The 22,050-nt window shown below is 34.2% G+C and overlaps 3 protein-coding genes and 1 pseudogene across 5 annotated transcripts; 2 read left to right on the top strand and 2 right to left on the bottom strand.

The window, feature by feature from the left end:
* Positions 1 to 585: 585 nt before the first annotated feature.
* LOC140807873 (uncharacterized) lies at positions 586 to 6,185 on the bottom strand (annotated as a pseudogene).
* Positions 6,184 to 10,463, top strand: LOC140807871 (uncharacterized). The gene is made up of 4 exons (XM_073164830.1): positions 6,184 to 6,282; positions 7,765 to 7,997; positions 8,080 to 8,174; positions 8,512 to 10,463. The coding sequence occupies exons 1-4, from the start codon at positions 6,184 to 6,186 to the stop codon at positions 10,461 to 10,463; spliced, it is 2,379 nt and encodes a 792-aa protein (XP_073020931.1).
* A 1,163-nt stretch (positions 10,464 to 11,626) lies between these two features.
* Positions 11,627 to 13,427, top strand: LOC140807301 (DNA-directed RNA polymerases II, IV and V subunit 10). Its single transcript, XM_073164098.1, has 4 exons — positions 11,627 to 11,760; positions 11,854 to 11,912; positions 12,561 to 12,655; positions 13,203 to 13,427. The coding sequence occupies exons 1-4, from the start codon at positions 11,725 to 11,727 to the stop codon at positions 13,226 to 13,228; spliced, it is 216 nt and encodes a 71-aa protein (XP_073020199.1). The 5' UTR covers positions 11,627 to 11,724; the 3' UTR covers positions 13,229 to 13,427.
* A 1,094-nt stretch (positions 13,428 to 14,521) lies between these two features.
* LOC140807095 (embryogenesis-associated protein EMB8-like) lies at positions 14,522 to 20,860 on the bottom strand. Of its 3 annotated transcripts, none has more exons than XM_073163774.1 (14): positions 20,359 to 20,860; positions 19,750 to 19,839; positions 19,435 to 19,496; positions 18,608 to 18,708; positions 17,811 to 17,900; positions 17,309 to 17,431; positions 17,150 to 17,227; positions 16,726 to 16,811; positions 16,470 to 16,554; positions 15,918 to 15,974; positions 15,715 to 15,845; positions 15,566 to 15,649; positions 15,152 to 15,221; positions 14,522 to 15,053 (listed from the first exon to the last, which is right to left on the bottom strand). In XM_073163774.1, exons 1-14 carry the CDS (start codon positions 20,619 to 20,621, stop codon positions 14,649 to 14,651), a joined length of 1,725 nt encoding a protein of 574 aa, XP_073019875.1. In that variant the 5' UTR covers positions 20,622 to 20,860; the 3' UTR covers positions 14,522 to 14,648. The 3 variants fall into 3 exon arrangements, with proteins under 3 accessions (XP_073019875.1, XP_073019876.1, XP_073019877.1); XM_073163775.1 differs by having other exon boundaries at positions 16,506 to 16,554; positions 20,359 to 20,858; XM_073163776.1 differs by lacking the exon at positions 20,359 to 20,860 and adding an exon at positions 18,818 to 18,915 and having other exon boundaries at positions 19,750 to 19,819.
* Between the last annotated feature and the right edge of the window lie 1,190 nt (positions 20,861 to 22,050).

The raw sequence follows: 22,050 nt of genomic DNA, 5'->3' as shown, positions 1-22,050 counted from the left end.
CATAGGACAGCAATGGTTTGATGATTGATGTATTACAAGGTTATTCCCTTTAATCCAAATTGGATTTCATTGCTTACTCAAAAAAAAAAACATTTTTTAACCCCAAAGCATCCTTTTATTGGAAAATAAGAGGGTCCTCCATCTTTTATCCCTATTTAACTTTCAAATGACATTAATAAAATTTGAAGAATTAATCCAGCTTGATTTCATGATTTTGTAGCTAATTATGTCATATTAATCTTTAGAGGAAAAAGAACAAAAGTAAAAAAATACATTATATCATGGTATTATATACTTAATGAAAAGTTTCTTTCCTCATTCAATTTAATTATTTTGTGAATTGTATAATTATTTTATTGGGCATTGCTTGGATTGCAAGAGGGATGATCATACGAGCCGAAAAGTTGTACTCAGATGATTGCTTCATTTCAAGCTACAATCAATTACGGTGTTCTTGGAATCATTTTTTTATCTTTATGGACCAACACTGGGGATCCTCCGCGTTGAGCTCCATAATTACACAAGGACCCGGCAAGAAGTTTTGTCTTATTTTAAAAGATTAATCGATGACACGTACTTAAAAAAGCTTTCTTTGTTCTAAAAAGAATTTTACGTCTGTTTGAATACAACAGTGAAATAAACTTTATTTCAAACAAGAAATCCAAGAAAACCTCGAAGACAAGCCCTGAGTCATGTTTTCATGCACGGTTAAGGTTAACGCTTTGCCTCCCGGCAGTTGAATCCTTTTCACGGTCCCCAGGCTTCCATGGATGACTCCCCTCCCATTCCTGTTTCACGGACTCCTGCTTTGGCCTCTTCTTTACACCGACTCTTTGTTGACGCCTCCTGGTGCTTTTCTACCAATGATTTTGATCGTTTTGCCTTGTTATATTGATACCAGTTTCACTTCAGGGCTAATTTTTCTCGGCTCGTGTTCATTTGCAGCTAGCGCTGCAGCTTCGTTGCAGGCTTCTAATTAACTGCCATGAAGCATATTAGGCAACCAAGTTACCAACAATGAACAAACACGTATTTCATCTCTCCCTTTTAAGCTCTTTCTGAAGGTGTATCGGTCCAAACACTGGTATCACCACGTCCTTCTTTAGAGCTCTCACTAAACTTAGTTGAGTGCTAGCTGCTCACGCCAGACTAGGAGGGAGAAGCTAATATCAGAAAACGTAAAAATTGAACAACTGAACTCTCAGCAACAATCAACTTTCATGCATATTTCATATTTTACAGATTTATTTTTAAAAAAACAATTTGGACGAGGTGTTTTATATAAGAAACGGAACTTCAGACAAGGTGATTAGACATTTAGACTTCACATCTATTTGATTTGTCTCTTGACCCTCGATATTGGATAAACTTATAATCTTATTATCATCTAAAATTGGCAAATCGCTAGAGGCGAAAGATGGCTAGAGAATTTTTGACAAGATAATATAGTCGCTTTTATAACATATCTTTCATCGTCACACCTAGCCACTCATTGAATATGCATTACGGAATTCTCCAAGGTAAGATGATTAACATAACTATTGAACTCAGTTGTCGACTCTAATCTTTACATTTAAGGGTCATGTGCATTCTGCTACAGTCGTCGTAGTCAGAATATTAATTCAGGTGGAAACCAGGTGGGTCTAAAGCTCCAACTAGAATAATTTTTCGGGTATCTCTGCAAGACTGCTAAATGATGTGAGTCCCCCATATTTCTATGAAAATTTACACGACGTGTTGGGGATAAAAAATAGTCCGGGTGGGGCATAGACAAAGCCGGTGCAAACGCGGTCCCCAAGAGGCTTAATTGTGTACAGCTAGCATAGTATATTGTAGCTTTTAGAAATTGAACCTGAATTATGAAGGTGCCGAAAAAGAAAGTGTGTATATGACAGCATTGACCCTACCTTTCTTTCAGGAGGTAATGTCGTCGTCCATTCTTCTCTCTTTGGGGCCACTTTAACATCCGACTCTCCCAAAAGTATGTCATCGCCCTCCGTAGATATACCTACCAGATAACAATTTCATTTTCATAACAAGATCATTCTCTTTAGCTAAATATCTTCGAACCTATTCTTACCAACATGATGATGATGATGATGATGATCGAATCCCTACAATACCTGATAAAGGAAAGCCAGAGGTATGGCACACAAAAGATAGCAGTTCAGATTTAATCAATTCACAAGATTTTTGTCAATTTTTTAAAATGACATCCAGGAGCAAGTATAATAGAAGAGCACGGTAAAGGATTAATGAGAGGTGTCGAAAATGGTTATATATGAAGTGTCCGAGTGCAACTCAAACTTAAGGTTAAATTTGCATGTTCTGCAATGGACTTGAAAACTTCAGTCGCGAATATCAGACCACTTAAGCTGACTTTAAAAGAGAAGATATTTAATTTAACACATTGACTGTCTACAAGCAAGTCTTTTAGATTTCATCGCCCACCCACTTCATGCATATGTATCACACGAAATTTTCCAGAAAATATCACACCTTGCAGACGTCTCCATTGTGCAGCCTCTCGCATGACTTTCAGCTCTGCCTGCATAAAATTAAACGGTTTCTGTCAATAAACAGCTCTGTGGTGCCTGTCACTCTGTATACATAATACAGTGACATATGGTACCTGAAATGATTCTTGTTCCTCCTTCGCCTTTATTTTGTCATCTAATGCTCTTTTCGCTGCCAAAAGATAATATGCTTATGATGTAAATCAAATTTCTTATCTGTATTATAAATTACAGTTACTTTGTAGGCTCCTACGCAAGCTGTCCAGGCTACGGATTATTCCATTTTTAACATAGGCTCCTTGCTATCGTGGATTCTTTGAGGTCTACAAATTGTGATCAATATCTTCAAAAGATCCAGGCACGTGACAATATAGAACGACAGTTATATTATCCGAAACATGCCACTAAGGCAATAAGCTCCTATGCACATATCAAGTTCAAATCATGAGCCTGAGCATTGTTTACATTAGCACGCAAGTACGTAAAATTCACAGAGTTGAAACTTGTCAAAGTACTTACCTTATCAGCATCCTGTAAATCCTTAAATGCTTTGTTCAACTTAACAAATGCTTGGTTAGCTTGAGGGTGAGAGCATTTGTCAGGATGAACCATTAGAGACAATTTCCAATACCTAAATATCATATTATATGATATTATTGGCCACATGTTTCAAAAAGAGCTGCTTTCAATCACAATGGGTATTCACATACATCAAACAAGGATATAGCATGATCTACCATAGAACACGGCTATATTTTTCTAGTTTCTGAGATGGTAGGAGTGCTATAGAACAAAGAAATTGAATGTTACAAACAACATTTGACTTGCGAATAGTATGAGAATTTTCTGGTCATCCTAAAATATCATCACAAGTGTACCTTTTCTTTATGTTTTCAGCTGACATATTTTTATTCATCCCCAGAACATCATATGGACGAGCTTCTTTAGCTAATCTGAACCTAAAATATTCTAGTCAATCCCACACAATGATAGTTAAAAAATCGATTGCATAAGCAACCACCAAATTAACATGCTGCCGGATGGAAAGTAAACAGAAAAAATATTTCTATCAGGAGAAATTTAAAAAGTTAGAATTGTGTGCCCATCAACTAAAGAGTAAAATTCAGAACAAAACTGAAAATTCAAGGAGCGCACGAAAATGAAAAGATAAACTTTTGCGAAACATATAATTAAAATTACTCCAGTTCTCATGAAATTGGACTGACCGTCTCGTTTCCATCAAGAAGTTAAAGTAGCTGGAAACAGGAACAATATCGTTTCCATTAAGAAGTTAAAATAGCTGGAAACAGGAACGATACAAAGTGTAAACACATACCCACACACAAGCAAGCACGGATTTCAATATAATAAAGAAAACCCGTGAAGAAAAATATTGAATCGATAAATTGCACAAGAATTTGTAGAAAAATAGAAAACAGAGCAACTTGAATTGCTGGACTGAAGATGGCGTGCGACGGGGGGAAGATTAGCAGAAACGCCGATTCGGTGCTTTCCACTCCACGAGACTCTCCTAAGTCGGGCTAAATCTTTACAAAAAGCGTGCTCCACATACGGTTCGTTAATGCGATTTGAACTCTCCAACATTTTTAAAGCAGGCCCTGCTGGACTAGTATTATAAAATAATATCGATTTGTAGTTGGAAAATTAATGGGTATATAATGAAAAAATTTAAAATAGTGAGTTGACATGTAAAGAACGAATTGGTTATTAAATGTTTTCCGATCGACGTTAATGTACAAATATATTAAATGCATCTGAAAAAGTGATACAAGAATTATTTGAGATTAATGATTTAACATATTTTGATAGATAAAATTTACAAAAATAATTGTATGAACCTTACCTTGGTGGTGCAATAATTATAGTAGAGCAATCAAAACGTCACGTATGTACTGCTGAATTATATAAAATATTTGAATTTTGTACCAGCTACTAGTTATAAATTTTATTAAAATGACAAAAGTCCGATTCTACGTAAATTAACATAATTATTTTGTTTATCAAATTCGTGATAAACTTGTGAAGTTTATAAGATTTTGTGACCCGAATTCACATCATAATATCTTATTTCTTTAATAATTCAAATATTTTTACGCTAATGTTAATCTTTCTTTTTCATAAATAATGACTTGAAAAAGGTGTGCGAATCATATTCCCGTAACATAGTTTAATAGATTCTGTATATATAGACACACATATATTTATCACAAAACAAAATTTATATGAGATACAGTTTCACATATCAATTTTATGAAATAGTTTTACGTATCAATTTTATAAGACAGATCTTCTATTTTGGTTCAACGAAAAATTATAATTTTTTTCTAAAGATTATTTTTTATTGTAAATATGAGCAGAATTGATCTGTCTCATCGATAAATATCCTGAGACTGTCTCGCATTACATTTGCATTTGGAATTCAAGATTTTTATATTGGGAATAATTATATTCGATAATAATTTTGTGTATATAATATGGTTGTTATGAAATATGCATAATCATTAGGCACCTATATATGTGTTAATTGTGATGTATCTTTGTGGTTGTCAGATCATGTATTTCGTGACATTAGTTTACAATCTTAATAATAGATAGTTTTATTTTTTAAAAAAATAATTAAGTCAACCCTCTTTAAAATACATTTCTTAATATACCAATTAACGTATATTGTCTTAATATAAGAAGAATAGTTCGATCTAGAATTGTAGTAAATATTATCATATAGATTTTTACAACTACCAAAAGAAATTATTATTATTTTAAAAAAGAAAAACAAAAAGAAATTATTATAAATTAATGAACACCATTAGGTGATGCTTGCTTATATATGTAAATCATGTGCAATAATTGGTCGGCATGTCTGACTAATTATGAAGCAAATGGAATCGTATATCTTGTCTCCGTTTGAATATACAAATGCATGTGCTGTTTTTTGGATAAATCACACACGATTGTTCGAGAATTACATTACAAGTACGAGATTAACAAATAAAAAGAAGGAAACGTATTCGTCTTCGAATTAACCTCAAGAAACTGTAATTTCCTAATATATATTAAACCAAAAACTAAGAAGAAAGATAATCACCATGCTCGTTTCTTGATGGAACAACGAGAATTACGGTGGACAAGAACTTTTTTCAAGATTTTGATGAAAACTAGGATCTTCGGTTTCTTCCCAGAAAACCTGTGTCCATTTGATCTCGACAGTTTCAATGCTTCGATGCAACTTACTTGCACCGCTCGTCCAGGTGATGAATTAGCATTATCACAAGTTTCCGCCGGCATTTTCACACAATTTCTCGAGAAGTGTACGTCTTCGTTCAAATCCTCCCACAACACGTCCATTCTCTCGTCTTCGTAATCGCCATAAGAATAACTCCGTCTCTGAGTAACTGCAGAACTTTTGGGTTTCAGTTCTTGGAACAAGCAAAAATTGAAATGCGGTGGAGGGACGGCGGTGGTGGCGGGGAAATTCGTGTTGTTGTTGTTGCGAGTTCTGAGTTCTTGGGAGGAAGAACAAAAGTCGAATTCTTGGTAGTGGTTTTGGCGGGGGAGCCGCCATAGAGGCGGGGACTCCATGAAATGCGGTGGAGGGACGGTGGTGGTGGCAGGGAAGCTGAAGTCATCATCTTCTGAATCGGCGGCCATGGATTTGGGATTCTTGAAGTTTGTGAAGAGATACTGTTATAGAAGGTGGAATATGTATTCGGATTCTAACGGCTATAACTTGTCACTTGCGGCACTAGTTAATATCTTCTCGTTATTATTATTGTCATTAAGTAAAGGATGGGGGGTCGTTTATTAAATTTTCACCAAATCTAGTTAATGAGAGAATTAAGATGGTAGAGTATTTGAAATGACAAAAACTTGTGTAAGACGGTCTAACGGGTCGTATCTGTGAGACGGGTCTCTTATTTGGGTCACCCATGAAAAAGTATTACTTTTTATGCTAAGAGTATTACTTTTTATTGTGAATATGAGTAGGGTTAACCCGTCTCACATATTTTGATCCGTGAGACGGTCTCACATGAGACTCACTCATCTGAAATTTCGTGAGAAGATATCCAACTCGATCTTATTTCATGAAAAAATATTATTTTTTATATTAAAATTATTGTTTTTAACTTTAAGTATGAATCGAATTGACTGTTTCATAAAAAAATCAGTGAGCTTGTCTCACAATGGATCTTATTTATTACATTCACGTTTGGAATTTGAGATTTATATATTGAGAAATTATATTCGATAATAATTTTGTGTACATAATATGGTTGTTATGAAATATGCCTAATTATGAGGCACATATGTTTCATGTTAAATGTATAACAAATATATCGTGCAACAATATTCATAATAATTATATCGTGAGATTTTGTTATCATTTTATGAGATTTTATATTGAATTTTTCATGAGATTTTGATAAATTAAATTTTTATATTTATTTTTTTATGTTATAAGAATTATCGTATAAATTTGATTGTATATGTAACATTACACTTGTTATAACAATAGTTGTTTAATAAAATATCAAATACTCTTAATTGGATAACACAAATCTCTCACTTCAAAACAAGAGTAAGGATGTCCAAAGAAATTTTCATTTATTTATCAAAATATCAAAATCACTTTTGAAGAATCAAAATTGATGTGAGATCGACTTTGATGTTTTCATGAAATTAAGCAAAATCTAACAAAAAAAAATATGTGAAATTAAGAAAAATTATTTTTAAGTGATTATTGAAGAACAACTTTTTTTTAGAAGTCACAAACATACTTTATATTTATTCCGTGAAAAATTCTCTCTCTCCATTCACAACTCAAAATCTATTATGTGTACCTACGTGAGTACCGCTATGATGACGTCATGTACATCTAATAAGTGCATATGACCTCAGCCGGTGCACACATAGACGCCCACAATAGGTATTTATCATATCAAAACTATATATATGTATATAGTTTTGACATATGAGCACTTGTTTTGAATACATATGTGAGCACCGTTGAGATGACGTCGTGTATATTTAATAAGTGAATATTAACTTATCGGATATTCATTATATCAAAACTATACTGCGGAGGTGATCAGAGGCGGAGCTTGCTGCAGCCCAATGTGGGCTGCTGCCCACACTGGGCCAAAAAAAAAAATTAGTATATATGGCCCAAAATAAATTAAATTAAAGCCCAGCCCAATGTTTTTAAAAAAGAAATGAAAATGACGTGAAGCCATTTGCCAATTGCCATTACTCATTCTGGTTCAATCTGTTTCCCATCGCCGCTGCAGTCCCTTTTTCCGAGTCACCTGCGCCCGTCGCCGCTGCAGTCCCGACTGGAGCTCCGACCAGCGCCAAAGCTAGCCCACACCACCGGCGACCCAGCAGCACAATAATCGAAGAAGAACATTCTCTATTCCAGCTGGTTCAGAGCTTTATCGGCGTGAGTTCTTGTTACAAATTCAGGTAAGGTTTCGGGACTTTCGGCTTGGATTCTTGGTAGTTTTGTATTAGTTTGTTGAGGTATTGAAATCGTAAATTATTCCAGCTCCTTTTCAGCTACTGTAGCAAGATTTCAGGCGATTTCCGGCGAGTTTCCGGCGAACTTCCGCCGCTACTCACCTCGAGACAGTCATAGCTCAGGTTAGCTTCGTTTTTGGTAATTATTTGACTCGATTTCAGCCTTTATTTGTCGAACGACTTGAACCAGTTTGTGCTTTGAGGAATTATTGATTTTGTGTTATTTTATTCTTGAAATTGTTTTATCAGAAAATCAATAAATCTACAATGCATAGATTTTTTAAAAGAAAAGATCCAGAACCAGAAGAACAAAAAATTGAAAATGTTAGAGTTGAAGAATTTGATTTCTCACAGTTACCGACAGATCCTGGACTAAGAACTCCAATTTGTGATTATAATGCTAACATTAGAGATCAAGTACGAAGGGCATATTTGCAAAAAGGTCCATGTCAATCTTCAGGCTATGAATTCCCCAAACGAAAATTTGGAGTAAGCCAATGTAGACGGTTCAATCCTTCGTGGTTCAAGGAATTTGGTGATTGGTTGGAATATAGTATAGAAAAAGATGATGCGTATTGTTTGTATTGCTATCTCTTCAAGACAGCTAAGGGAAAACAAGCCGGAGGAGAGACTTTTGTTAGTGAAGGATTTACAAATTGGAAATGTAAAGATAGATTAAATATCCATGTTGGTCAACATGACAGTGAACATCATAAAGCTCGAATGGATTGTGAAGCTTTGATGAATCAAGATAAGCACATTCAATCGGTTTTTCACAAACAGTCAAGGCAAATGCGGAATGATTATCGTATTCGTCTCAATACTTCAATTGACTGTATTAGAGTTTTGTTGCGACAAGGGCTTTCATTTCGGGGTCATGATGAAACTGAAAGTTCACTTAATCCAGGTAATTTTCTTGTCCAACTGGAATTTTTAGGTGCTCATAACAAAGAGATTGATGATGTGATATTGAAAAATGCTCCTAAAAATTGCAAGTTAACATCACCTGATATTCAGAAAGAAATAGTGAATGCTTGTGCCATTGAAACGGTTAATGTTATTATTAGAGATGTTGGTGATTCATTGTTCTCTATTTTAGTTGATGAATCTCGTGATGTGTCAACAAAGGAGCAAATGTCGGTTGTTATCCGTTATGTAGATAGTAGTGGGCATGTAAATGAACGCTTTGTCGGGATTGAACATGTTGCTAGTACTACAGCATTATCACTTAAGGCTGCCATTGATAAGATGTTCTCTAGATATAATTTGAGCATGTCTAAGTTGAGAGGACAAGGTTTTGATGGAGCAAGTAATATGCAGGGTAAATTTAATGGTCTAAAAGCACTCATTTTAAAAGAGAACCCATGTGCTTTTTACATACATTGTTTTGCACATCAACTTCAACTAGCTCTGATAGCTGTTGCCAAGAAAAATCTTCCGATTTCTAATTTTTTTCGTGTTGTTGGTGATGTGGTAAATGTTGTTGGAGCATCTTGCAAACGTTCTGATATTCTTCGAGAGAAACATTCAGATTTTATCGTTGAGGCATTGGAGAGGGGTGATATTTCAAGTGGTCGGGGACTTAATCAAGAAACTAGCCTCCAACGTGCTGGGGATACACGTTGGGGCTCACATTATAGTTCTTTGATCAGCTTAATTTCCATGTTCTCTGCTGTGAGTGATGTGCTTGAAATAATTTCAGAAGATGATTCTAGTTCTCCTGATCAAAAAACTGAGGCATTTAATTTATTGGAGTCAATACTTTCATTTGATTTTGCATTCAATCTACACTTGATGAAACATGTCTTAGCAATTTCGAGTGAATTGTCGACGGCATTGCAAAAAAAAGATCAGGATATTGTGAATGCAATGGATTTGGTACAAATATGCAAACACCGACTGCAAATGATTAGAGATGAAGGTTGGGATTCATTTTTGGAAAAGGTTTACCATTTTTGCGAGCAACATTACATTGGTATTCTCAAAATGGATGATATGTTCACACGTTGGGCACCACGTGGTCGTCCCCATCGTAATCGACCAGAAGTGACAAATTTGCATCACTATCGTGTGGATTTATTCTATGGTGTTATTGATATACAGCTTCAAGAGTTAAATCATCGTTTCTCAGAGGCAGGTATAGAGTTACTACTTTGTGTAGCTTGTTTGTGTCCACAAAACTCTTTTGTGGCTTTTGACAAGAAAAAATTGATGCAACTAGCTGAGTTTTATCCACAAGATTTCTCAAGATTTGATCTCCTTATGCTTGATGATCAACTTGAAACTTATATATGTGATATGCGTTTTAACAAAGCATTTCAAGGATTAAAAGGACTTGTTGATCTTTCAGAGAAGTTAGTTATGTCAAAGAAAAATATGGTGTATCCGCTGGTTTATAAGCTTTTGACATAGGCATTAATTCTACCAGTTGCGACTGCGAGTGTAGAGAGAGTGTTTTCTGCCATGAAAATTGTGAAAGACAGGTTGCGCAGTCGAATGAGTGATGATTGTATGAATGATAGTCTCATTGTCTATGTAGAGAAAGAGATATTCCTAACAATTGATAATGAAGCTATCGTAAAGAGGTTTCAAAATATGAAGACTCGAAAAGAACAATTGTAAGGTAATTATTTTGTAATTTTTTATGATTAACTTTTGTTTTGCTTTATTAATAATAATATATCGTCGCCTACACTGACTTACAAACCTAGCTCCGCCTCTGGAGGTGATCTCATGTAAATCTAGAATTTTTGCAATTTTTGTTCAAATAATCCTTTAAGAATGTAAAAAATATAGTAAATTTATGGAGTGAAAATCTATTTCTCATTAAAGTTATTAAAGTAGCATTTATGAAGAGTAAAGTTGATATTTCGATGAATTAATTATTTGTAAAATGTCAATGAAAAAATTATGACCTGGTACCATCATTAAATTAAAATATTTAACTTCAATTATAAAATCAAAATTTTAAAAATCACTACATCGAAAATATATATGAATTTAATAATTGTAATAAACTTACATCTTTTTAAAATTATTAAAAAATTATGATAAACTGAAAACTATGTAATATAGTACATTTATTTCAATTATTATGTTAGAAATTTTGGAAAATAATTTGAGTCTAGTATTTTTTTCGAAATAATAACTCATCGAGTCGTAGTAGTGGGAAAAAAAGTAATTTATGATGATTATTAATTAGTAAATAAGGCTAATTTTGAAAATAATTTGTTTTAAATGGGTACGAAAATTAAAAAGTAATATTTTTAGCATAAAAAGTAATATTTTTTTATGAATGACTCAAATAAGATATTTGTCTCACAAAATACGACTCGTGAAATCATCTCACACAAGTTTTTGTCTAACTTCTTACATGAGAAAATACCAAAATATTTACTTTCATAATTATCCTTCTTAATCCACTAAAAACTTTCAAGTCAGACACTCTTTCACATAAAAAAAATCTAAAAAAAATTTTCTTTTAAATAGAACATTTTTTTTAAATTAAAAATAATTTTGTGTTAAATTTTTAATATTATTTATTCAAGTTAAAAATAATAATAAGGTGTGCATTTTTTTATTGTTTTTATAAAGACCCGACCCAATTTATGCTGGTGTGACGAAATTCTTTTCGTGTTTTACCTACCGGAGAGAAACCCTAGCGAAGGGCAAGATGATCATTCCGGTTCGTTGCTTCACATGTGGGAAGGTCGTCTTTCACTTTTTGTAGTCTTTGTTTAGATTTACTCGTGCTTAATACTTGCGTCGATGATTTGATTTTCTTGGAAAACCTTTCTTTTAGGTGATTGGAAACAAATGGGATATGTATCTTGACTTACTCCAGTCTGATTACACCGAAGGGTGAGTTTTCTTGCATCGGGGTTAATGATTTGTTTCCTGTAAGAGGTTAATTTAATGTTCTGATGTTGATATTTGCTTTGAAGTTATGTTCTCTTATCTTCGGGTCAAAGTGCAAGAATCGCAGTTTGTTCTGGAAACATCAAAGTTAAATTTTGATTCGCGTAAATGAATCTTAATTTTTTTCCATAAAGCAGTGTGAATGAATACATTATTCATTTACGGATATGGTTTATGGTGGTTTCTTGCCTTTGAGATTCATCTATTGATGAAAAGTATCTTTTCCTGGTTCTGTACCGGGTAACATATGAAAGTGTCACTAACTTTTTGTTTTATTCTTCTAAAAGTAAATTTGAACGAATTCCTTGAACAATTCATTCAAATCCGTGAGATGAAATAATCCTTGAATACGACACCTGGTAAATTGCGTGCTTTGTCATGATCTTGTTTCGTTAGAGAATATTAATTTGGTAGAAGTGTGTGATAGGATAACCTTTGTATAGAAAATTGCAGTTTAGCTAGTTAAATAAACTTAATTCATCCGTCGTTTTGACTTTTGAGAAAGAAACGAGGACGAGTTATTTAAAATTTATTTCCCATTTATGTTATCTTTGTACGATATCAAGGTAACCACACGAGTTTTCTTTGCAGCGATGCTCTAGATGCACTTATGCTTGTTCGGTACTGCTGCCGAAGAATGCTGATGACTCATGTTGATCTCATCGAGAAGCTTCTGAACTACAACAGTCAGTGTCATCTCCCTTATCTTTAAATCTCTCCTGCTCTCTATTCTTAGTGTCTGCATGATTGATCTCTTTGATCGGTGGTTATGAATGCCAAAATCTATTAATATGTCCGGTCACGGACTCTATCTGGTTGAATGGTTATTTATCATTATGTTAATTCTTTTCTTCTTTACAAATTATGTTAATTCTTTCCTTCTTTACAAATTATGTTAATTCTTTCCTTCTTTACAAATTACAAGCAATGTCAAATCTAGTGTTGTTATGATTGCTCTATGCGGCTTGGACCTATGGCAAACATTCAAACATGTGAAGCGACTTAAATTGGCTTTCTGATGAAATTGATACATGTAGTGGAACATTTGAGAACTCGTTAACCACCCAATACACGACACTGTGTTCCCTCGAAGAACATGTCACAATATGAGTTATTGCTTATTGAATCTGTTCATACTTGGATGCTAAGACAGAATCCTAAAGCATCCAAGTAATATCACCCTTGGTTTGCTGCTCTCCATAGTTGGAACTCACTTGGCTCTCTCTCTTACAGCTTTGGAGAAATCAGAGGGCAGTTGATGCAGCTTGTACTAACCTTATTTGCGAGTGTGTATCTCGCAGTGCATCGTTTTGTTTCCCCACCGGTCACCGGTGGGAGGTTCATGTTAGCAGTGTAAAAGAATAACTATGTAAAAATCTGGGAAGGCAAGGTGGTCTTTGAATCATGTGACCTTTCGAAGGAAATCACCTACGAAATATATAAGTATTTTTTTATTTATTTTCCTTGCCTCTCAAGTCTCGACACTTTTGTGTTCTTCTTTACTTCTGCTGGTGCATAACACAGTTATATGAATCCTTATGTCGAAGATGCCTTTTCTTATTCATTTCTGATTTCTTTACGTTATTAAAGTTAAAAATCTAACTCGTGTATTTTGATAAATGTTGTAAAATCTTACTGTCATCGTTTTGAAAGTCACAACTCGAAGTTTTTTTTTGTTCTAAAAAAGAAATTATACTTGATTGTGATTGTTCACCTAAGGTTTCCCCTTTGTAATCGATTTACATTTTTGTTCTTTTTTTATTTTTCTTTGTTTCTGGAAAGTAAGGTTCAAATGTTTTTTATCAGCCAGATGAATCCGTATTAATAAACATCATCTTGGAAAAGAGATTATGGTTGTGGTACATTTTGAAGAAAGCATTGAAACTATGCAAATTATTAGAAGATGGAGAGTTGGAGATGACAAATGGAGGATCGTGGTATTTTTTTTATGTAACAAGTAAATTGGTCTAGTACATAATGGTATTGGCAAGTGTTTTCAAAATCGGATCGATCAGTCGACCGGTTTGATCCGAAACCAGTCACGGGTTTGTTCAGACATCGCTTTAAAACCGTTTTGATCGGTTAGAACACATGAACAGGAGTTTTCGATTTTTTAAATTTAAATTTCTTATTTTTAAAATCTTAACTTTACTATTTTATTTTATGAATACATTATTATTTGAAAATTTCGACTTAAAAAAATTATTTTAATAGTATTAAAGTGTATTTAATAGTAAATTTGTGTCAAAAAAATTATATGTTTGCAATTTTTTTTTTATAATTAGAAACACCACATATCGTATATGTAAATGACAGTTTTGATATCTTGTACACTTACCGTACATATTTTGTGAGCATCGATGAGGTGTCACCCACTCATTGGATGCGCAATTTTCTATATTTCATCACATCCAATTGGTGAGTGACACATCATCGTTGCTCACAAAGATGTGCACGGTAGACGTGTTAGATATCAAAACTATATGTAAATGATACGTATCTAACAACTTAACACAAAGTTCGCAACAACTATCACAAATTGAATTAACGAATGATAAAATTATTTGTAATAATATCATGAAACGAGACTTGAGCGGTCTTAAATGTTTCTTGAAACTTAATAAGAAGCGTTATGCAAACTAGTACAGGAACTGTGATAGATTTTAATTAGGCGGTTTTTCATTGTAATGCTCTTTTAATCTTCTTTTTGAAGAAAAAACCAAGTGCTGCCCCGACTATAGGCCAAGTTGATAGAATGGCTACATAAGCAAGCAACCAGATGGACCTCTTATTTTGTCGCGAAATCTGATATAAGCACCTTTCAACGACAGTTGAGCCCTTTGAATCCCCACCTTCTTCAGAGGTTTGAGCCACAAAGGATGAAGAATCCGGTTTTCTTGGATCAGTGACCTCATGGTTGCCTGTATCAAAACCGGTTCTGTTAGTCTCATCAGATGTCTCCATGATAGCACCATCCGTTGGCTCATTTCCCATTGCAGCCACCATTCCATCAGCTACGTTGAGATATGGGCCTTGATCTATCGAAGATTGAAGTAGTGCAGAATGAGGTCCACTGCTTTCTTTCTGAAATGATGATAGTAAAAGTGTAACCATTATTAGCCAAGCTTTATGCTGCGAATGTCCTGTCGCTAGAAAAGTAAGATAGTGAAACAAACATCCACCTTCTTTTGTATATGCATGTAAGAACTCGAATATAAAACTTCGAGAAATTCATTAACGGCTGTCACCCACCTGTGGAGAAAAGAACACTTCAAATTCAAAGATCCATGCCAAATTTCTGTGAAATTGCCATTTAGCAGATCATGGTAGAAGTTTGCTTTTAAAACTAGTTCGCATTGGCTGACTGGTCATATTGTGTAGAGGGAAAGGCCTAGTTGCATGATAATATTCCTATTTCATATCAATGAGGCCAACCTATAAATTTGTAGTGGATTCATCAAGGCGTAAAAAACTGAGCACAAGTTGCATGCTAATAAATTTGTAAAGATAAGTGAAATTTATATTTTCACGCATCAATGAAGACGTTAGTTTACAAAAAAAATGACAAGATAGGTATAATGTAGAGAAAAAAGTACCACAGGCCAGATGCAGTGAAGCCCTCAAAGAATGCCAGGTGTCCACCATGTTGTGTTGTGGCTAGAACGACGTTTTTATTTGCTCTACAATAAAAATTAGTTATGGCGGGTCAAATGAACTGTAAGAAGGCAGGGAGATGTAAACATACCGGCACTCATCCCAAGGAATGGCTTCTCTGGTGCAAACCGGGTCGTCCAATGCACTTATGCATAATAGTGGAACTGAAACTTGTCCAATAAAAGCAGCACTGCTACAACGTCTATAGTACGTGTCCACAGTCTTGAAGAAAGAAAATGTATTTCAATATGCTTCCAACGAATACGAGAGGGAGGAAGAGCAAGAGAGAGATACCTCATAGTTTCCAACTAGACAGGTGGCATGAGTATCAAAATCCCGAATAGAACGTGACTACAAAAAGACACATATTTAACCAGAAAGGAAGAATATTCTATACAAGTAGCTCATTTCTGAAACACAATATATCGCACAGGGAAAAACATGCTTGAAAATAAGTTGCATTCATCATTCATGTTACCCATGTTCGTTTCACTAATTCCAGAACAATTTAGATTAAAACATTTACAAAACTTTCAAGAAGAATCAAGTTTCAAATGAAGTAAAGGCCATCAATCTAGTGGAAGACATTTGGGTAAAGCTATACATTTGTACATGACAAAGAAGTCCAAAAAACACTTAGGCGGACGAACCGTGTGAGATATAAGAGAACAAAGCTACCGGGGAAAAGGTAGTCTAGTTTAATCAACTAGTTCCTTGCCCACATAAGGAGCATTTAAAATTTAGCAATTAAACAAAATATTAAGGCAACCAGCGGTTTGTACAAATTTCGAAGGAAAAAACAAATTTTTAGTAAAAACAATAAAAATCCCAAAAAAGTAAAAGTACTTGCTCGAAAAGTACACAGCACTGCAGAAGACTAACTTTTTTGATACCCTCCCAGTTAGCAAGGCGAGAATAACGAGTTTCATGCCTGCATAACACAATCATATAACACAATAAGTTAGTGACCTTTTATGCCAGCTCAACATAAGATAGCTTCTTGATAGAAATAAGTGAATGAAAATATTGCATCTTTGAAACAGGACTAGAATTCTAAATGGACTAACAAAGTTATATATCATTTCAGAGGGTAATAACATACAATTGTGCATAACCTTGAAGACCAATGGTAAGAGCTCTGTCATATAACTTTTGTACAAGTTTTCGAGATATAAACCTGGAACCAATCTGTGAAAGTGGAAATAAAAGAGAGAAAATTCTATTAAGTTACGAGATTGTATTATGTATAAGATGTTCCACTCAAGAAAATAGCTTCCGAAAATTGATAATTGACTTCTTATCGTACATGAAGGATTGGATGATGTCTTTTTCTAATATTGTCCAGCTACAGATATCCATTTTTTTAAACCACAACTTTTATGGATACTTTATAATACTGAGCACCAACACAAACCAAAAGCAGCAGCCTTTTTACAAATAATCAGTCATATAAATTGTGTCTACAGTTTCTTAACAAAAAAAATGATACGACTTTAAACCAGTACTAGTAGTTCACACAAACTGACCAAGAGATCCCAAGGAGAGCAAACTGCTACAGCACCTGCAACCGGAACATTCTCCCCATCCTCTCCAAGATATTTTACCTACAAAAAAAATTAGGTACCATCCAGTTACTAATACTGTCATTCTGCTCCATAGAACAAGGTAATACACTGGGAACATACCAAAATGTTAGCACCAATACTAGTTCCCACAACAAACAATGGTGCTGCATAATACTTTTCATGTAGATAGTTAATGACATCTCGCACATCCTCTGTCCATCCAGCATTATAGAAACAATCTGACTGCAGAAATATAATCACTCAGGCCAAAGTCAAGGGTCAGAAAAACAACTGTGATCGATATCTTTAATGAGAAATCCTGGTTGGCCATCTAAACTTAACAGCTCCCACTCAACCTCAACAAGAAACTTTAAAAAAAGTTTTACTGTAATAATCATCAAATCTTTCACAAAGCAACATATAAGAAACAACAAATTCCAAGCATCGAAATAGAGAAGCATTGAAATATAGATATTGCAGGTGCTTGTATCAAACATAAGCACACTATAGCTCCTCTGAAATAAATACTTCCTCGAGAGAGAAGTGAGACGTTTTCACAAGTAGTTACACTTCAGAAAACCTACCATCCTTTGCTAGCATCGCCAAGGATCCTAGTACTTACAGTTACAGAAACACCACCTAATCCTCGGTGATTGCTGACAACCACATTCCAACCATGTTTTGCTGTATTGAAAACAAGATGTTTCATATACTGCAGCAAAAGTCAATTAGATAAAGTCAATTTCCAAATAAAAGAGATTCAAGTTATCCAATGATCATGTAAATTAAAAAAGAAGCAGACATCCAATCACTAAATGATTCTTAAGGATTTGCCCTTCCTAGTGTTTTGTTTGATTCCCGACAATAAGTAATGAAATTAAACTCTGATACAATCCATTCATCCTATAAACAAAACATAGCTTACTTGTCAAAAATTCCATAAAACATGGTAAGCTGAACAGCAAGATAAGAATGCCCAAACCAGCCAGATAACCATTAAAAGGTCCATATAATAGGTTTCGGAAAATGGATTTGCCATATAAACATGCTTCTTGCAACTCTTGTTTCGTTATTTTGCTACTAGAACTCTGGATTAGATTTTAGGGTTCGTTATTATGGATGTCTTTCTGAGCATGCAGTATTTTTTCTCTCTCCTCTCTTGTTTAGTATGCAAGCTTCTGATGTTTTGGATGGCATACTGTTTACTTGGGTTATCAATGAAATCACCTTACCCATTACCCAAAATTGCAAGAGACAACTTTTAGGCAAAACGGTCAAGTTTGTTTACATTTTTCAGTTCATATTCAACTAATGATGACTTCCAAAATACAAAACAGGTACAGCACTTAAAACATCGAACAATTTCTCTTATGACAACAGACAAAATCTGTATTCAGTGGACCGCAATCCCAAGCTCACCGGAGAAGCCGAATCACTTGTCAGTCCTGGAATCATAACAATAATTGGAGTTGCATCATCTTCAGAAATAACATGGCTATTTGTAGCATCTACTCCAGATACTGCCAAAAAAAACTGAAAGTCTTATACGAGAAGCAAGCAACCACACCTCTTAAACAAAAAATAATCAGTTTTAAGTGTCAGAAGTTGGAATATAATAGGATACTCAACAGACATAAACGTGTGCACAGGTGGGGTTACTAGTTGCCAGATATGCCATATTTCTTCCATCTATTCATACCACAAACATGCACACCAAGCCCGGTCCTCTTCAGCCAATCCAAAACAAAGTAAGTGGTGTAAGTTTTCGTTTTTCTATATCTGTGGAGTGATGTTTGAGGTAGACGACATTTAAACGCGATTATAGTTAATTTATAATGTCAAAATGAAAGAACGATGATTTAAAGATTGATTTTTGCATAAATAAATTAATCAAGAAAGCCCATAATTGTATGTTGTGGTGGTGGTGTTTTTTTTTTTTTTTGGTGTTAATGTAAAAACTGAGTGCAAAAGATATCAAAGTAAATAGATAGAGAAGATATAAATGACGAAGCTTCTTCCAAGGAAAAAAGAAAAAAATAAGTATTGGTAATTGAGCAATTGTACTCATGAACATGAAACATGACAACTGCAGCAAGAATAGGTTTAGCATTCTAAACCCATTTATGGAGCTGAAGAAGCTATGTTGGGGAAAAACTCTTTTTATGATGCATGGTGTATGCTTGCATTCTGTATCTGCTACATGCCTCCGCCAGTCAAATAACAATATTAGGTATCATTCTCTTTACCATCAGAATGCATTAACCAATCCAGAGCAAAAGTCCCACCATCAGATGCATGAAACATTTGTCTGAGATAAATTTCAACACAAGCATTAGAGGGGAGTATCCAGATAATTTCAATAGCATGAACAAGTTTCTATTATTCCTGGAAGATTTGAAAAGTGAATATAAAGCAAATACTACGGTATTATCTTACAAAGATCAAAACATTCTAACACCATAATATGCATATTGCTCTGAAAGTATGCTATCTATTTTCAATTTTCCCGACAAAGAAAGTAATGCACTTGAAATCCTTGAGTAGAAGCAGAAATACTTCACCTTCGATAGCTAAACACCGGAGGCCTCCCAAAGAAGTTTATGAAAGAAGTTTGGAAATGTGGATTTGAGAGCCAGGGTGTCGCCAAATACCTATTCAGTGCCAGGGTTACAGTAAAACAATATATCAACCAAAGTTGAACTGGAAAAAAGCAAGCTAGATTATAGCTACAACTATGAAATTTCCCTGCCAGTCATCTCTAATCTCGAAGAGGAATTTGGAGGAAGTAATGTTAAAACAAACATCCTGAAATCTAATGAAAAATTGACCTTCGAAATGAGAAAGGATCACTAATAAAGAGTATAATTACTTTTTATCCCTCGCCATCTTCAACAACTAATAATGCAGATATTCTTCCCCTAGCCTCCACCAAAATTCATATCCAGAGGCCAGCATTACCGGCAGAAATGCAATCAACCATAAAAACCCGAATCATAAATGCAATTACATTTCAGCACTTAAATGATTTGTTCTTTTAACACCAAATTGTTTATCGATTCAACTATCTGCTAAGCCAATAATTTAAAGCACTTGTCTGAACTCTACTATCAAGAAAGTTCTCATTTTAGTTTTACTTTTGTTTTTGCAATTTTTTTAAAAGAGAACTTTACCTCCCATGAAGCGTCTTACACTTGGATACGACTGCACGATATATATCCGAGCTCGGATTAAACGTCAAGGAAACCGGATCACCGCGAAATCCAGTAAAAAGATCCTGGAAAAAATGGAACTCCAAAAAATTGTACAACAAAATAGTGCAAAAGAGAAGAAACCCAGCAAAATACTTCCAAATGGGTATTGCAAAAGCGGTATCAAGTAGGAGCTTATAAGGAATTGCCGGAGGTTCAAGAATTGCTTCAGAGCAATCATCCATGGAAAGAAAAATTAATCGTTTTGATTAAATGTGATCGAAATTTCAGGTATTTGCGTCGGTTAATGATTATTAATTGAGCATGTTGCCATTCTGGTTTGTGGGTTTGAAAGTTTGGGAGATGTGATGAAAATGTTGGTCCTGTTTTCGGAGTTGATGGGAGCAGGCCAACGTATTAATGGCAGAAGAGACGGGTGAGGTGTTGGTGCGGTTATCTGTATTCTTTTAATGTACAGTTTGAATTAAAGTCGTTGGACTGGTTAGCTAATACGTAAAGCTCCTCCTTGAGACAAATTTATAAGCTGTCTGAGAATTTATAGTGATTAAAGAAATATGTTATAATTTTTTTGGAAAAAAATTTTTAAAAAATTTGCGATACTATTAAATATTGTTCAAAATTTATGATTTACTGGAAAAATTATTTATTAAACTTAAAATTATATAGTTTTAAAATCGATCACAATATTCTAAAACTAATTTCTGTAAAAATATGTCTAGAAATAATCATTTGAGCTTTTTAAGTATATTATCATGCCGATGATAAAAAAGGTTTAATAATACCAAAATATTTTAATTTTCATAATCTTATTTTATCCAAGGCAAAAACTTGTGTGAGACAGTCTCACGGGTCGTATTTTGTGAGACGGATCTTTATTTGGATAATCCATGAAAAAGTATTACTTTTTATGCTAAGAGTATTACTTTTTATTGTGAATATGGGTAGGGTAGACCCGTCTCACAGATTGTGATCCGTGAGACGGTCTCACATGAGACCTACTCTTTATCCAAATGTTTTCACATCTTAATTATTACTAGATCTCTTATGAGACGGTCTCACAAATCTTTATCTGTGAGACGGGTCAACCCTACCGATATTAACAATAAAAAATAATACTCTTAGCATAAAAAATAATTTTTTTTCATGGATGAGTCAAATAAGATATATATCTCACAAAATACGACCCGTGAGATCGTTTCACACAAGTTTTTGCTCTTAATTATTACTAGACAAATGCACGTGCGTTGCACGTTGAGAAATAGAGATAATCTGTATATGATAACATTATTTAAATATGTTTAAATTATTTTTGAAAGAAGAGTAACTTTTGATAGATAAATATTTAATTATTTGATTACAAATGAAACCATCACATTTTCTTGTCTTTGATTTGAAGACCTCCTGAAATGATTTTGCACCTGTCAGTTTTTATCTTTTTAGCACTTCTTTTGTACTCGGCAATTGGTTCATCATCTTGAATCTCTATATCATCTTCATCTTCATGGATCTTCATGTTTCTGTTTATATTGAATTCATTTGATTTTTCTATCTTTGGTGGTAATTGCTTTGTTTAGTTGACTTGATAATCTTCCGAGATCTCCGTTTCTTGATATTGACATTTGTTGTTGGATAATTATCATGTATCTCAATAGC

This window comes from Primulina eburnea, chromosome 12 (genome assembly GCF_022965805.1).
Source record: "Primulina eburnea isolate SZY01 chromosome 12, ASM2296580v1, whole genome shotgun sequence".
NCBI lineage: Eukaryota > Viridiplantae > Streptophyta > Magnoliopsida > Lamiales > Gesneriaceae > Primulina > Primulina eburnea.
The sequence above is the reverse complement of the archived record's forward strand: the minus strand, read 5'-3'. Positions and strand labels throughout refer to the sequence as shown.